Source organism: Microtus pennsylvanicus, chromosome 1, assembly GCF_037038515.1.
Source record: "Microtus pennsylvanicus isolate mMicPen1 chromosome 1, mMicPen1.hap1, whole genome shotgun sequence".
NCBI lineage: Eukaryota > Metazoa > Chordata > Mammalia > Rodentia > Cricetidae > Microtus > Microtus pennsylvanicus.
In genome coordinates this window covers 116565509-116582135 of record NC_134579.1, presented here as the reverse complement: position 1 = coordinate 116582135, position 16627 = coordinate 116565509, and the positions used below count along the sequence as shown (strand labels likewise).

General features: G+C 49.9%; 1 protein-coding gene across 3 annotated transcripts in view; it reads right to left on the bottom strand.

The window, feature by feature from the left end:
* Rph3a (rabphilin 3A) overlaps window positions 1-16627 on the bottom strand; it is a 79164-nt gene that overhangs the window by 15708 nt on the left and 46829 nt on the right. For 2 of the 3 annotated variants that reach the window (XM_075980838.1, XM_075980820.1), the window contains 5 exons: window positions 9150-9279; window positions 6789-6875; window positions 4664-4829; window positions 3012-3050; window positions 2783-2935 (listed from right to left, as the gene is read on the bottom strand). In XM_075980838.1, coding sequence (XP_075836953.1) covers window positions 2783-2935; window positions 3012-3050; window positions 4664-4829; window positions 6789-6875; window positions 9150-9279 — 575 coding nt within the window. Of the gene's footprint in view, window positions 1-2773; window positions 2936-3011; window positions 3051-4663; window positions 4830-6788; window positions 6876-9149; window positions 9280-16627 lie in introns of all 3 variants that reach the window. The other variant, XM_075980828.1, reaches the window with a different exon arrangement.

Sequence of the window (16627 nt, the reverse complement as noted above, 5' to 3'; positions counted from 1 at the left end):
AGAGTGAGTTCCAGACCAGAACCGACCTCAAAACAAAACATTAAAAGGGGCCTGTGGGCACGGGTCAGTGTAGCATGCTTGTTAGAACCTGCCCTGCCCCCAATGCACCAACAAGGGGATTAAACGAGATGACAGAAGCAGAGTTTAATCATAAGATCAGTGCAGAGCAGCGCATTAGTGTTACTAATGGGCCATTCCCCTACGCACCTTAGAGAGCCTGCATTCAAACAGGAATCCTGGAACAGGCTGGGAAGGCTGAGAGGGCTGCGATTACAGAGGGGCTCAAGAGCCATGTGCCAGGTAGCAGCTTGGGGAAGCTGACCTGGGCAGTGGTGTGTGCTAGGGCTGTGTCCTTCCATCTGGGAACTCAGGGAGGGGGCAGTGAAGTCAGCTCAGCATGGGGTAGGTGGTGCTAGGAGCTTTCCAGATAAGGGGACATGGACATTGATTGTATGGGTGTGCATGCGTGTATACTCGTGTGTACGTGTATATACTTCCGCCTGTGGGGAATGCATGTGGTGGCCAGAGGTTAACACTGGGTACCTCCCTCTACCATTCCCCACTTTATTTTTTGGGAAGGTTCCCCCTGAACCCAGAGCACTGCATCTCAGGTGACTGACCAGTGAACCCCATGATCTGCTTGTCTCTGCCCCACCCGTTCCTGAACTGGGGTTACAGTCACATCGCAAGTGCATACCCCAATACTGTACATCTGATATTGACTCTGGGGGACTGTGTGGTCAGGGAATCCTGATGCTGTCTCTTCCTTCAGGGGGTTGAACAACACATGAAAAGCACTAACTACATCTAGAAAGTCAACTGAAATGTTCCAAACGTACACACGTGCACACTCACACTCAATACACACCCACATGCACATACATGTGCATGTGTTCACACACAGACAAGTACACACACATGCATGCTCTTACACATGCACAGGCACACACATACAAGCTAAAGTATCAGACTCAGAGAAAACACAAAGGACAAACTTCAGGCCACAACTTCTTGGATGTGACGCTCAAAGCAGAGGAAGTAAAAGGGAACGGACCAGTTGGACTTCATCAAAACTGAATCCCTAAAAGTCAAGTGACGCTATCCACAAAGAGACCAAGTGAGCCATGGGGGAGTGGGGTAGAAGCCATTTACAAACGACACAGTGACAAAGGGTTAGCATCCTGGGTATAAAGAACACCAGTAGAGTCCAGTTGAAAACATGGAACAAGGGCCAAGCCTGACATTTCTGTGGAGAACCCAAGTAGGGAAAGCTGGGTACTACCAACTTTTAGGGAAATGCCAATCAAATCTATAGCACCTCTCTGAGATACTGACTCATCCCCGTGGGAGTAGGTAGTATTTAAAAACCAACCAACAGCCAAGTGTGGTGGCACACACCATTAATCTGTTCCTGGGACTAGTATACAACCTGAAAAAGGGAAGAACCGCCTAACAAATGCTTGAGCATGATGAACCTTGAAGGTGTGGCTCTCAGTGAAGTAAGACAGATAAAAGGGGTGAATAATATGTGATTCCATCTAGATGTGTCAAGTTTCTATGCATAAAAAGGAGAGGATTGAATGTTCTGGAGTAGGGAAGAGGTCAAAGAGAAGTTATGGTTTTATGGATACAACAGTCTCATCTTGAGATGAGGGGACGTTCTGGTGGTGGGTGGTGGTGATGGTAACATAACACCCTGAGTGTGCCTGATGCCACCAAACTGGACATGAAGAATGGCTAAAATAGTAAATTACATATAATAAATATGGATTGTGTGTTTCACAAAATCAAAAGGCCTGGCCCATATAAGCTTCACCTCTGGAAGAGAAAAGAGATCGAGAGTTCAGGTTTAATTCTTATTTTTCCCTCATTGTCAGCTATGCAGTGAAGCTGCAGCAGAGCCTTTGCGAGTCTAATTTTTCCATCGGTGGAGTTGGGATGCTGAAAGCCTCACACCTGTGTGTTGGGGCTGTGGCAAAGAGTCACTAAGATATCCTGGTAGAAGAGCTCTGGGAAGCATCTGGTACACGTAGATGTTCCATTAATGTACTCTGGTGGTCAGATTCAGACACCATCCTCTGTCCGTCTGCACCCTGGGTTTACCAGCAGGTATGGGCAGCAGATGGGAGGGGCCCACGTCTGTTGTCAGGAAGGAGGGAACTGAAGCACTAACCAAACTGTTGGGCTGAAATGTCCCCACCAAAATGTCCCCAAAGTCTCATGCGTTGAGCACCTGAACTCCAGCTGGTGGTGCATGCTGGGAAGTGGGGAAACTTTAGGAGGTGGAGTCTCACTGGAGGAAACTGTCCACTTCCTGACCACTGCTGTTTGAGCTGCTCAGCCACACCCTCCTCTTCTATAAGAGACTGAGACCTCTGAAGCTGAGAGCTAGATTCATCTTTCCTCTTTTTAGGTTATGTCCTTTGTCCTGTCACAGTGATAAGGGAGCTAAAACCCACAATTTAGGATGTGAATGCTGAGCAGACAGGAATGGAGGTGCACATCTGTAATCCCAGTGCTTGGGGAGTGGGGCTGAGACAGGAGGATCATTAGTTCAAAGTTATCCTGGGCTTACAGTAAGGTAACTCCTCTCTTTCTTTCCCTCTTCCTCTTCCTCTTTCTCTCTCCCTCTCCCGCTCCCTCTTTTTCTTTGTTGGGGGTTGGGTACCAGAGACCACTTTAAGTCCTGAACACTCAGCCACCACATTGAGACCCACATTAGAAACAAAACACGATATACAGTAGGCACTCAATAAAGACAGCACATGCCTACCTTGCTCACCTGCTGGGCTCCGGCTGGCATCTCCAGCACCCCCACCATGACCATGCTCCCAGCCCTCAGAATCCCGGGCAGTTGTACTCATTCGTGCCTCAGAGGCCCTGCGCATGGGAGGCCCATGGCTTCCTCGCCCAGGAGCAGAGGGGAGATTAGGGCCTGCAAGAAAAGGGATGGCTTAAAACAGAGAGAGGGAACTGATAGGGTGAGGTGGAAGACAGTTGGCAGAACTCACCTGGCTTCTGACCTGGGGCCCTCCTCTCCTCCATGTCACCTGAAGAGAGAGAGAGAGAGAGAGAGAGAGAGAGAGAGAGAGAGAGAGAGAGAAATGATGCAGAGAGCTAGTTTTCTGGTGTCTGTAGAGTTCTCACCTCAGAGATACACAAGGGGACCAGCCTGTTACTGAAAAAAGTTTTGAAGCATTAAGTAAGTTTTCCCTCCAACCTCTCCCCTGAGCTTCTTCCTAGTGTCTCACTTCCTTATTGTAAGTGGAGACAAAAGCATAGGCCAACAAAACAATGGCCATTTCTTCTGCCTAGACAGGCAGGTCTGTCCAACCTGTGACACCACAACATAGCGTTGTTATCTGTGAATCCATGATCAAGCACCACACAGCCACATTACCAAAAAAAAAAAAAGACTAAAAATTCTGCTTCTGTTCTAAATAAATTTGCAGTTCTGTTTGGGCTGCATAACTCTGCTGAGCTGCGTGTGACCTGTGGACTGTGGGTTGGACACTCTGAGAGAGAGGGAAGGGTGGTCAGGAGGAAGGATAGTTGGTAGGACTGCACACTCCTCAGGGACACAGTGGCTATTGACAACTTGGTGATTCTACAAGAAGTAGAAATGGCTCATGACACTCTGTAGAGAAAACCTTTGGCACCGGGCTCCATTACTCTGAGAAGTTGTCCTATGAGAGACCAGGTCAGGCACTTAGATTCGAGCCCTGTATCTCCAGCTCTCTTTTGAGAAATGATGCCCCAGCATTGCTGTTCCAGTTGATCTTACCATCCAGTGTTAATTGAGACTATTATAAGGGCTTTGTCTGGCCAGTCTAAGTGGTACTGTCCAATGAAAACGCAATTTTATGGAGTCATTTTTCTTCCTATTTGCCTCTCTCTCTCTTTTAATGAACACTTTAATTATTAATAACTATACTCAGATAACAGCCATGATATTAATAGTGCTGGTAATTTCCCTTTGCTAATTTCATTTCTATTCATCTTTCACTTTTAATTAGTCCAGTTGCAGAATTGTTTACAGTCAATAGAAGAAACAAAAGTGAAAATCAGGCATGGTATGGCACACCTATAACACCAGCACTTGAGAGGTAGAGGCAGGAGGTTAAGGTTCAAGGTCACCAAATCCTCAGATAAAAAGGGAGTTCTAGAGTATCGTAGACTACATAAGATTCTTCCCAAGAAGAAGAAAAAGAGAGAGGAGAGGGAGGAGGGAACAGAGAGAAGGAGGAGAGGGAGAAGAAAAATTAGGAGGGAGGAGAAGAAAGAAGAAAAAAAAGGAGATGGAAGAGGAGGAAGGAACACAAGAAAACCAGGAAAGCCTTTTTAGCAGGTCCAAGTTCCACAGGTTCCATGATATATTCAGGTGAGTGGGATACTCTCCCAATTACTAATTTTAATTTCTTATTTTGTGCTTTTCAATTTCCCATAAAGGAAGGCAGCAAAGTACTTGGCAAGCTGGCTTTTCTAGAAAGTTCCCTGTGCTACCCTCCCAAAAACAGGTTCATGGGAAACAACAAAGGGGCTAAGAAGTCCTAGATTAGAGACCAGAAGTTGATTGGCAACAAGAACTTTTCTAGGACACCTCCAGGTAGACCAGTAAGCCAGGACCTGTCCAAGGTTCTGGAAGGGGTTGGTTTTGTCCTACCTTGAGCTGGAGTTCGGGCTGTGTGCCTGGATTCAAGCGTAGGCTGTTCCGGAGCAGCAGGCTCACCAGCAGCCTGCTGGGGCTTGGTCTTCTTTATAGGCATAGGCTGAGGAAGAACCTGTTTGGGAAAACCCTTGAAGAACCATGCTCCTGAGCGCTTCCAGACCTGGGAAGGAAAGAAGGCCGGTGTGGGAGACATGGCAGCCAACTGCCAGTTTTTATCTTTGTTCCCATAGCTCTTGGCCATGACAGTGGCCACATGCATTTGTTCCATGACCTGATGGTCATTTTATTGACAGAGAAAGTTGAATGTTTGCCATGTCAAAGATCAATCCAATAGCTCAGCGTCAGAAAGGGAAAGAGTGTGGGCTCAATGCCAATTCTCTCATCTTGTAACTAAGGCCTTGTACTTGATGTAAGAAAGGTGGGATGTATCTAAAAGCTTCAATACTTGGAGGCAGGAGAATCAGGAATTCAGGTTTGAGGTTATCCTGGGCTACATGAGACCTTGCCTCAAAGGGACAAAATAAAACAGATGATCTAATCCCTGACAACTTCTTCAAGACCCTAAGCTTTTATCATGACTTCAGATTAGACAAGATGATATAGGGACATCTGGAAGATCCTCAATTCCCATCTTGCTATATGCTCTACAGGGTTACCCAGTGTGGCACATAATAACGGGGCTCCCACAACTTTGGTTCTCTGGCTTGTGTGGTCCAAGAGAATACCAGAGGAGTGTGCAGATGCGGAAAGGGGAGTCATGGTATATATCCCCTTGGCTCTCTCCCTACTGCTGGGTGGTGATGACCTCCTATTCCCTTCACCTTTCTTCCTGGTTACTGTGCCCTCCTTCCTCTTTTTATTCAGACCAGGAAGTGAATTCAGAGCCCTGCCATCACTCATATTGGAGGGTCCCCTCCGCTTTTGGTGTCCCCCACTCTGCCATGAATAGAACCTTCATCAAACCTTCCCTGTGTGTCCTGTTGTCCTTAGGCTGAAGGGAGAAAATGTGACCATTAAAACAATTTCTCCAAGGCAAGAATCTGCAGCAGAGGATGACTGGTAAAGAAACTGGGATGACTGGGGATAAAGTCAATAACCCAAAGCAGGTGTGGGCAAGAGAAGGATTCTAGAAGAAAATGGACAGAGAAAAGGGAAGGAGGATGGGGGAGGCAGAGGTTGAGGTAGGAGTAAGAGAAGGAATCAACAGTGAGGAGATAACATATTATGGAGGAAGGGAGAGGGTGGGGAGCAGAAAGCAGGGGATGAGAAAGACAACAGGCAAGGAGGGAGAAAAGATGAGGGGAGTTCTGTAGAGATGACTCAGTGTGTGGAGTACACACATGAGGATCTGACCTCAGATCTCTAGCACCCACGTAAAATCTGGGCAGTGTGCACCTGTCACTTCAGTGCTAAGGGATCCCAGGAGCCCACTGGTCAGCCAGTCTAGCTGGAGCCAAGAGCTCCAAGCTCAGTAAGAGACCTTGTCTCAAAATGCAGGGCAGAGACAATGGTGACAGACCCTTGATGTTGACCTCGGATGCCACAAGTTCACACCTGGGCAAGTACACCATCACACACGTGTGTATACACTTATGTCACACAGAGGGAAAGAGAGAGAGATTTGGGGGAAGGGAGACTCAGAAAGTGAGGGACTGGGATGGGGAGGGGAAAATCAGAGGGCAAAAAAAGAGACAAAAGAAAGAGAGGAAGGGGAAAAGGCCACTCTGGCACAGGAAGAGGCCTTGCCATTTCACCAGCTACTCATTACTTTTGTTTTTAGATGTTCTGTTCAGGCTGGCCTCAGATCCACTATGCACTTGAGGATGACCTTGAACTCCTGATCCTCCTGCCCCCAACTCTCCAGTTCTAAGATTGCAGGTGTGCACCACCGTGCCCAATTCAAGCCATGTTAGAATTTTAATCTGGGTCTTGTGTGTTAGGCAAACACTATCCACTGAACCAAACCCCCAGCTTTAGGCTGGTTCTTTTCCTACCAAACCTTTAGAACACAAGAACCAGGCCAAGCCCCAAGTTTCCAAATGCCATGGCACCCTCTCCCACCCTAATCTTACCCATGCTACCCCCATCCTCACCTCCAGACACAAGTCTGGCCACTCACCTCCCTCTGCTCAAGGCAGATCTTACACAGCCATACCGGATGTGGGCGGTTGTTGGAGGTCTTCACCCCACACTTGGTGCAGACATTCTGTGGACAAAACAGGCAGAGCGTATACAGGTGAGGCCAGAGCACATGCAGGTGAGGCCAGAACACATAGAAGTGAGGCCAGAGCACACGCAGGTGAGGCCAGAGCACATGCAGGTGAGGCCAGAGCACACGCAGGTGAGGCCAGAGCACATGCAGGTGAGGCCAGAGCACACGCAGGTGAGGCCAGAGTACACAGAAGTAAGGCCAGAGCACACGCAGGTGAAGCCAGAGCACACGCAGGTGAGGCCAGAGCACACAGAAGTGAGGCCAGAGCTCACGCAGGTGAGGCCAGAGCACACGCAGGTGAGGCCAGAGCACACGCAGGTGAGGCCAGAGCACACGCAGGTGAGGCCAGAACACAGGCAGGTGAGGCCAGAGCACACGCAGGTGAGGCCAGAGCACACGCAGGTGAGGCCAGAGCACACGCAGGTGAGGCCAGAGCACACACAGGTGAGGCCAGAACACACAGAAGTGAGGCCAGAGCACACGCAAGTGAGGCCAGAGCACACAGAAGTGAGGCCAGAGCACACGCAGGTGAGGCCAGAGCACACAGAAGTGAGGCCAGAGCACACGCAGGTGAGGCCAGAGCACACAGAAGTGAGGCCAGAGCACACAGAAGTGAGGCCAGAGCACACGCAGGTGAGGCCAGAGCACACGCAGGTAAGGCCAGAGCACACAGAAGTGAGGCCAGAGCACACGCAGGTGAGGCCAGAGCACACGCAGGTGAGGCCAGAGCACACGCAGGTGAGGCCAGAGCACACGCAGGTGAGGCAGGCTTTAGGCTATAGGAGACTAGGGACAGGCAAGGAGGAAGTTGGAGAGCAAAGGAGTTCAAAATCTCTTGGGGCATGGAAAGAACTAGAACCCTTCCTCACTTCCTCCCAAGAGCAAGGCAATTGGAATCATTTCACTTTTGGCCTTGCTGCCAATGGCAAGAGCTGGATTCTTCCCCGAGTGTTGGAAGGGAGGTTTCTCAAAAAGTCCATCCTGTGGGGTCTGGGTTCTCACCCACCACATGGAGGAAGCCACTGGCATGATTTTGTCGGTGTATTCTTTCTGTGTATTGGCTTCTTTTCCCAGAAGACTTGAGACAATTTTAGCCATGACCACACATCCACCCACTTCAGCAGACAAGCAATGTCTGAATAACAGCCAGACAACACAGGGATACTCTACTCTGGGATGAGCTTCCATTGTCTGAAGACAAACAGGAAAACCCATAACTGCATAAAATTGCCTATCAGGGTAAATGCTATAATGAATTATCTTTCAGACAAACTTTCCCCAATACTGTATTTGTTTTGTTTTGTTTTAGACAGGTTTTTCTGTATTGCCCTGGCTGTCCTGGAACTCACTCTGTAGAGCAGGCTGGCCTTGAACTCACAGAGATCCACCTGCCTCCTGAGTGCTGGGACTAAAGGCCTGAGCCATGACACCCAGCTAGCTCAATACTGTACTCTATGAGCTGCTTCAATCACAGGGCGGGAGATGCCCAGTGGCATGATGGGTATCTCTAGCTAGGTGGATCACCGAATTCCTTGAGTGGGGTAAGGTGGACCAAAGACAGTCCTGTCTCTGTTCTGGAGAGGCTGGATACACCCATTTCAGGGGGTCATGACAAGAACTCAGGGAGGGGCTTCTCTGCTTGGACAAATGCTCTTAAAATCCAAAGAATCCAAGTTGTCTGGAGAGAGGTTTTCTAAGTCTTTCTTTTAAAAAATAAATTGTATATATTTTTTTACTAGTGTACACTTTTGAGTGTGTGTGCCAGAGTGTTCTCATCTTCTACATCACCAGGGTTCCAGGGTTGAACTCAGGTCACTTGGCTTGTACGACAGGTACCTTTACCTGCTGAGCCATATTGCCTGCCTTTGCTAAGTCTCCTGTAGCTCAATGCATGTTAAGGGAACAAACATGCACATGTGGGTTCACGCATGTGCATGCACACACACACACAGAGCATGCTCTTCAGACCACACATCTAACTTACTAACTAACCCATAGTCAGGATCCTCATGCCCCAGACTTCTGAGTTCATCCTGCATAGACCTCAGCTCTAAGAGGACATAAAGACCTTCCGTGGAAGGAACCAGAACCAAGCCGACCTTGGGAGACTGAGAATCCTGAGGGACTCACACCCTACAACTGTCCTTCAGAGGCCAAGCTCCATCCTTCAGATCCCAGGCCCCAGATCCACAACCAAATCAGTCCAGATCCCTCTTCCCCATGCAGGTGTCTAGCAGGAAAGGAAGAAAGGAAGCGCGATACTGGTACCTTCTTACAGTCTTCACACACGACACAGGCAGAGCCCAGCATGCCCAGCTGCTCTCCACACAGAATGCAGCGGTTCACACCATCCCCAGCCACATTCTTCCTCATGTTTTCCAAACGGTCCACCAGGCGCCTGGAGCAGAGACAGGGCAGTAAGGACCCCCAGGACCCAAGCAGAGGAGGACCCTCCATCTCTGATTCTGCGTTCTCGAGGATCTGACAGTGGCTGAGAAGCCTTCCCTGCCAGTACTTTCAGAATGTCTGAGCTCACTCCAAGTCCAGGCTCCTCAGTGGCCATCAGTGCTGATGGCTTCAGGTTCAGGCCTCTCTTAGCTCACACAGCCTCCTCCAGGGATCGGCACCCAGAGTTCTGAGCTGGTCTCAGGCATCTGGAACAAACGCTTTCAAACTAAGCTTACTGCAAGCACCTGCCAAAATGCAGATTCTGAAACAGGGGTCTGAGGTGGATCTTTCTAGAAAACTCCGAAGCAAAGCTGCTGGCCCAGGTTCTGACCAGATGATGAGGCAATAGGTGTAAACATCGAACCCGCAGCCCCGGAAGGTCTTCAGCATCTGGATTTTCAACATATCATTTGTCAGTCTCAAGTCCTCCCCCTGCCCTTTCCTCGGCCGGGTGAGATGGCTCACATCTATAACCCTAGCACCTGAGGAGTAGAGGGAGGAGGGTTGCTGTGAGCCCCAGGTCAGGTTGTGTTCCAAGGTTATGGAGTGAGACCTGTCTCAATCAAAATGAAAGCAATGTCAACAAACAAAACCAAAAGGCTTGTTGTCTTATTCTAGACATCGGGGCAGGGCACTGGAACTGGGTTTGCTCATATCTTTGTGGTGTGAAACCCACAGTAAACTGAGGGCAATGGAGCTCTTGGAAGGACCTGGGAATCAGAGCCTCCAGAGGGTTGCCTGGCAGCCCTGCCCACAGCCGTCAAACGTGGACTCTGTCTGAGGGCCCTCAGGCTCCTGAAAATCATTTTCCGGTGCTCTCCCCATGAGTCTCCACAAGGGAGGAGTGAGGAGCAGCCTATAGGCCATGGCGCCTCCACTGTGACCTAGGCTACACCTCACTAGCGAGGGGCGGCAGTGCAGAGCCCAGCACGTTCATCAGTCACCTCTCCCCATAAACTATCCCTATGGGCCCACAGAGGCAGTAACTGGTCCCAGAATGCCCCAGGTGGCGCTAGCTGCCCCTGAGGTGCACTTGCTGTATGATGGGCCCCTAGGTTAACACTTCATATGGGTTAACTGACCAAATCTCCCAAACTCCAGAACTCAGGATTCCCTCTATCTCTGGCTTAAGAAATTTTACTTCATCGTGGTGTGAAAGAGACTCAGTTTAAAACCATCCTGGGTGGGGACATGGCTCAGGTGGTAGAGCATTTGTCTAGCATTCACCAAGCCCTGGGTTCTAGTCCCATTCACACAAATCAGGAGTGGTGGCATACACCTATAAATCTCAGCTCTTGGGAGGCAGAGGCAGGACAACCAGAAGTTCAAGGTCATTCTTGGCTACATACTGAGTTTGAGGCCAGCTTGGACTACATGAGGCCCTGTCTCAAAGAAAATAACTATTAAATAAATAGACAGAAACTGCCCGTAATTTTTATCTCCTGCTAGAAGATAAAAATTCCATGGTGTGGTCCTCTTTCATCACAGTGTGCAGCAGCAGTGGGCCTGAGAGCCCCACAATCACGAGGGGAAGCTACTGCATTTGACTGTGCACCGGGTGGCTAACACAGGAAAGTCATATGCATTCCTACTTAGGATGTTTGCAACGTACAATGAGTTTATCCTGCCACCACCCTGGCACACTGGAACGATCCTCTGTGCTTCTGTGCCCGTGTGTTCAGTTCAGAAAACTGAAGCTAAGTTGCTTACGGGAGCCACTTAGCCAAAAGGCAGTGAGCGCTGAGATCAAGATCCAAGCAATCTGTCCCAGGCCCTGTCCCTTACTGCCACGCACAGAGCAACATGCCAAGCAGTCCTGGGCTAGACTCTAGTGGAACCTCACCCTGACAGCCTTTCCCACACCAATCGCCTCTCAGTCATTGCCAAAGCCTGAACTGCACTAATGACCTCACCTGCTTCTGTGCCCTGTGACAGGGCAGGGTAGTCGCACCTGCAATTCAAGCATCTGGGAGGCCAAGGCAGGAGGATTATGAGTGTAAGGGTCTCCGCACAGCCGAACTGTACAGCGTGAGAGAGTGAGGACAGACGCGGGAGGGAGAAGGGACAGGATGCACGGTGACATTCTTCTTGTCGTGACTTCCTCTTCCACTGCTCTGGCCGGAAAATTCTACCCCCGCGTCTCAGTCCCTGCTCACTGTCTGTGACAGACAGCTGACAGAAGAACTTAGCGGGAGGGGCCTTGACTTGGCTCACAGTTTCAGAGGTCTCTGCCCATCACGGTGGAAAGAAGGGAGAGGTATTTAATCCACACTGAGGGAGCATGCGGAAGAGGCAGAGTGCACCTGGGACCAGGGGTGGGATAATCTCCAAAGGTTGGTCCCTAGTGACCTCCTTCCTCCAGCAAAGCCCTATCTAGGGAAGTTCCATTGCCACTCCCAAAGAGCTCCCCTATCTGGGGGGCAAATATTCAACACAGGAGCCTGGCCAAGGGAGTGGTTCAGATTTAAGTGATAGGATATATCTATCATGGGGTTCCATGGCACAGAGAGGGTAAGAGGCTCACAAAGGTCACACAGCTACGGCCAATCTAATCTGCAACGTGCTTCACTGGGGAGCATTTTAAAAGGGTTTCCTGCTTTTCTTGGACAATAAGAACATCGATTGCCCCACTTGCAAGCCCGCATTGTAACTGCCCTGCCAGATGCCTGATTCTTTCAACATGCTTGAAGGCCTGCTAGCCCATGTGTCTAAGGCAGGTCTCCTGAGCATGTATTAGAGGTTGCCCAGGTCCTACAGACTGAAATGTCCTGATGCTCCCAGCCCTTGTCACAGCAGCTAGGAGGAGGATATGAGGTGGCAGGTGGGCCTTTCTTCTCCCAGGTCTCAGGAGTGAGCAAGGAATCTCATATCCACCTGCATGGACACTCTCCATTCGGCCCCAAATGTGGGAAGGCCCCTAGGGCCAGAGATTTCAAACCTAGAGATAAAATTTTGCAAGGGGCTAGGTCAGAGCCTTGCCCCCAAGTGTGCCCAGCAGGTTCACAGCCCGCTGAGAAAGCATTCTGCTCTTTCTCGCCAGGACTCTTTGTTCTTACAGTCTCAGGGGAGAGTTCGGGGCACACTGCAACCCCTCACTTCCTGTCAACCACCCAGCTCTGTGACAAAGCTCTCATCATCAGGTTTTGGCTCCACCTCGGTGACCAGTCCAACTGAGACCGGACATCCATGTTCAATCATGCAGCCTTGAGCAAATGGTCCCCAAACCCATGGCCCATCTAGATCCTTTGGGGAGCACATTCAATGCTTAGAAGATGGTTCTGTGGGCTCAGAGCAAGATCCAGGAACCCACAGTTTTAAAGGGCTCCCTCTGTGCTCTGTACTGCTTAGAAGTTTGGCCATGTCTGAACGGTTTGGGGTTTTGTTTGTTTGTTTGTTTGTTTTTCTGGTTGTGGGAATGGAACCTAGGACCTCTTGCAGGCAAGGCTGATGCTCCACTCCCAAGCCTTGGGCAGACCAGCTCCAACTCCCCCCACCAAATGCTGCTTCAGAAGAGGTGGGGGGAACCTCATATGAACCCTTGCCTCAATCTGCTAAGTGGGAAAAGAGCCCCTAAGGCAGAGTGCAGAATTCGTCAGGCCGTGAAAGTGAGGCTGGAGGTTTAGGAATATCTCTGTTGTGTGCATCAAAGAGAAAACAAGAGAAAAATCAGAACACAGGCAGCGACCATTGTCCCTGTCCCCCACAGGGAGCATCCCTGATGGCTTCTCCTCTGCACTTTAACTCCTCACGGGGAACACATGTCACCTTTCATTAGACAGGAAGAGACATCCCAGAGCTCGAGGTGCACAGGCAAGATGCTGAAGGGCGTGACTGGGGATCCTTCCTCTTAGCCAGTTACTGGCTGTGTTGGTGTTTTCTTAATTACAGCTAATTATTCAGCTCAAGACAAGCAGAAATTGCAGCTCCTTTACTCAAAAAATGCCGCACAAACAGCCCCATAGAGTCTGGAAGGGACTTGCACACATCCCTGTGAAATCTTCCAAGCCCGACTGCCCGCCACTGTCTGCTTCTCTCTCAGCGATTCTTACGTCCAAGCTCCTGTAACAGCTCATTAAGCCCTGAGCACTCTGTAGTTGTGCAAGCCCTGAGCTCTAAAATCCTTCGTGATCCCCACCCCCAAGACCACAGGGTCAGGTTTGTCACAGTAGTGGCCCATTCTCTGGTACCAGTTTCTGTCCAAGCTAATTTTTGGCTGCTCTGATAAAGACCATGACCAAAAGCAGCTTGGGGTAGGAAAGGGCTTATTTGGCTTATAACTTATAGTCTGTCACTGAGGGAAATCAGGGCAGGAACCCGGAGGTGGGAACTGAAGCAGAGACCATGGAGGAACAGAGCTTACTGGCTTGCCCCTTGGGCTCATATTCAACAACCTTTCTCATGCTTCCCAGGATCACCAACCCAGGGGATGGCACCATAGGCTGGACCCTCCCCATCAATCATCAATCAAGAAAATGCCCCACAGACTCACTACAAGTCAGTTTGATGAAGGCATTTCTCAACTGAGATTCCACTTCCCAGGTGACTCTAGCTTGCATCAAGTTGAGAAAAAACTAACCAGCCCAGTGACCTTGAATGACCTTGGCTTTCCTAGTACCATCTGCCTAGCTTCTGCTCTAAGGGGGTCATGTTAGCTGCCCCTTAAACCTCCTAATGTGAGCAGTGCTTAGAGACCTGAAGTCCTAGAGTCCAAACACCCAGATGTCCCTTCTGGTGCTTGGTGCTGAGATGGTCCTTGAGGGAGCCTGATTTGATGGCTGTCTCTTTTCCACTCACTCTATGCTCAAGCAATTAGCTGGCCACTGTAAGAAGCTGTCACACTCTAGTTAGGTCTTTATATGCCTGATTAACTTTATGATGCCTGGTGCCATCCAGGACACATCCATCACTCTGAGGACTTGGATGGGAACCTCCCCCATGCCCCAGGATGTACTTGGGAGCACTGGAAGGGCCGTGTCCCTGTACCCTCCTTTCTGGATAGCAACATATGACCTCTCAAGATGGTATGAAGTGGATTACCACTGGCCAGATGTTGCTACTCGGGTTCAGGAAGATGAACATGGTGACAACACTGTAACCTGCTCGGTACCCCATACTGTGAGGAAAGGGGTAGTTAGGATGCAAGCATGGGTACCAGTTTTGGCTCTGCATCTGCCACTTCCCAGCTCAGTGATGCCAGGTGAGTAATCTAGCCATTCCGAGCCTTAGCTCCTTGCCCTGTAACCTAGGGAGAACCAAGACCTTCACTCTGGGAATGTTATAGAGGTGAAATCATGTTTAGCATGCCTGGGTCACAGTGACATTCACTGATGGCTGCTGGCTTTTATGCTTTCTGTACTGTGTGGTTGTCCCGTGTGTCTCTATGACCAGGGTGTCATAGTATGCTTGAGAACCTGTCCCCCTGTTTTTTAAGAGGCTGTGATAACCATAGGGCTCAAGGCCTGTTCTAGACCCACATCACATAGGACAGTGCTTCTCAATCTTCCCAATGCTGTGACCCTTTAATACAGTTCCTTTGGTTGTGGTGACCACCAACCATAAAATTATTTTGTAGCTACTTCATAAATATAATTTTGCTACTGTTATGAATCATCATGCAAATATGTGGTATACAGGATATCTGATCTAAAATGCTTATAAAAGAGTCAGTCAATCCCCAAAGGGTCGTGCCCCACAGGCTGAGAACCACTGGCATAGGAGAATACCTGCACCTTGGCACATGCCTCAGCATCTACGTCCAAGAACACACCTTTACACACAACCATGGCTCCTGGCTCCTGGAAGAACCAATCCCTAGCCTGTTCTGCAGAGACCAGTTTTTGTTTTTGTGAATCTCAGGCCCCTGTCAAAGTCCAACCTGGCCTCCGCAACCCCCACCACTATTCAGGCTGCCAATTAGCATGGTCGTGGATCCTGGGATGCAGAGGAGACAGATGGCTTCCTGCTGCAGGGGGAACCAGCATGACCAAATCCTCCCAGCCGACCTAGGTGTGGTGGCTTGTACTCTGGTCCCGGAACCAGCATGGAAAATGGCTGAACCATGTGGTCCCACCATGAGAAGGCAGGCCAGAGCAGCTGCTGCACTACCTCACAATGATTCTCAGTCTAGACGGTAAGTAGGAGCCATGCTGTCTGTCTGTCTGTCTGTCTGTCTGTCTGTCCCTGTTTCCCAGCTCCTCTCTCCCTGCCCCATCCAGCCTGAATCCCTCTGCTCACTCATCACCTCTCCCAGTTGCCAGGCAGGGCAGTATTAACATGGCCCTTATTGAGCTTCCAGGATATAGTATTGTTAGAAGCAGACATGGTCCATCTGCCATGATCAGGAGTTGGCTACCCTGGTGGAAGCCAGCCCCAGGCTCCCAAGCAGGGCTCTCAGAACCTGTCCTTAAATGGCCAAGCTGCCCCCATGAACAGCTGGCACTCAGGGCCTGTGCCTGGCAGGCTCATCAATTCGCCCACCAAGCAACCACAGTTCCCATCTCACCTTGGGGTATTTAGGTACCAGGTGCTGTGCTGAGTACTCCCCGCCATGTTTTCCTTGATCAATGAGCACCTGTGAGATCAATTCTATTATTCACCCCCCACTTACAGCTAGGGACACGAAGGCACGCAGAGGGCAATCACTTGCAAGTGGCCCTGACGACTGCGCTAGTTGCCCGGACTTTGGACAAGGGAAGTTTTGTGTCATTGTGACTCAGGCTTTGCTTCTCCGCCATTTCCCATCATGATGAATGGAACTGCGAGTGAGACAGAACCCTCATCAATCTGACGGATACCCAAGACACCTGTGAATGCCTGTCGCCTGCGTCCCTCCACCATCTGTCAACTGCCCCCGCCACTCGCACTCCCCAGAGGCAGCACACATGAAAGATGCTCAAGTTCAAAGTCTCCAGGGAACACAGGAAGGCTACACGTGCCTGGGCAAATGGCTTCAGATTCCTCAGATGCTAGGCAGCAATGAGCCTTTCTCTCCCCAAGGACATTACATGGGGGAGAGGAAGTGATCAGAATCTGAGAGTTCCTGGCATGGGGTGTTCTCTGTGGAACAGCAAAATGGGACTACAGCTGTGGACTAGCCTGGGCTCCTGCTCCTCGTTCCATTGCCTGTGTGGCTCTGGGCAGGTTGCTTAACCTCTCTGTGCTTCAGTTCTCTCATTCATAAAATTGTCGTGTTGTACTGCACTGGGCTTGGCGCTCTATGAAGAGAGGCAGACATTGATGATTTGGTCCAGTGTTCTCTTAGATCATCCCCTCCTAAAGATTGATTGTAATTGCATCAG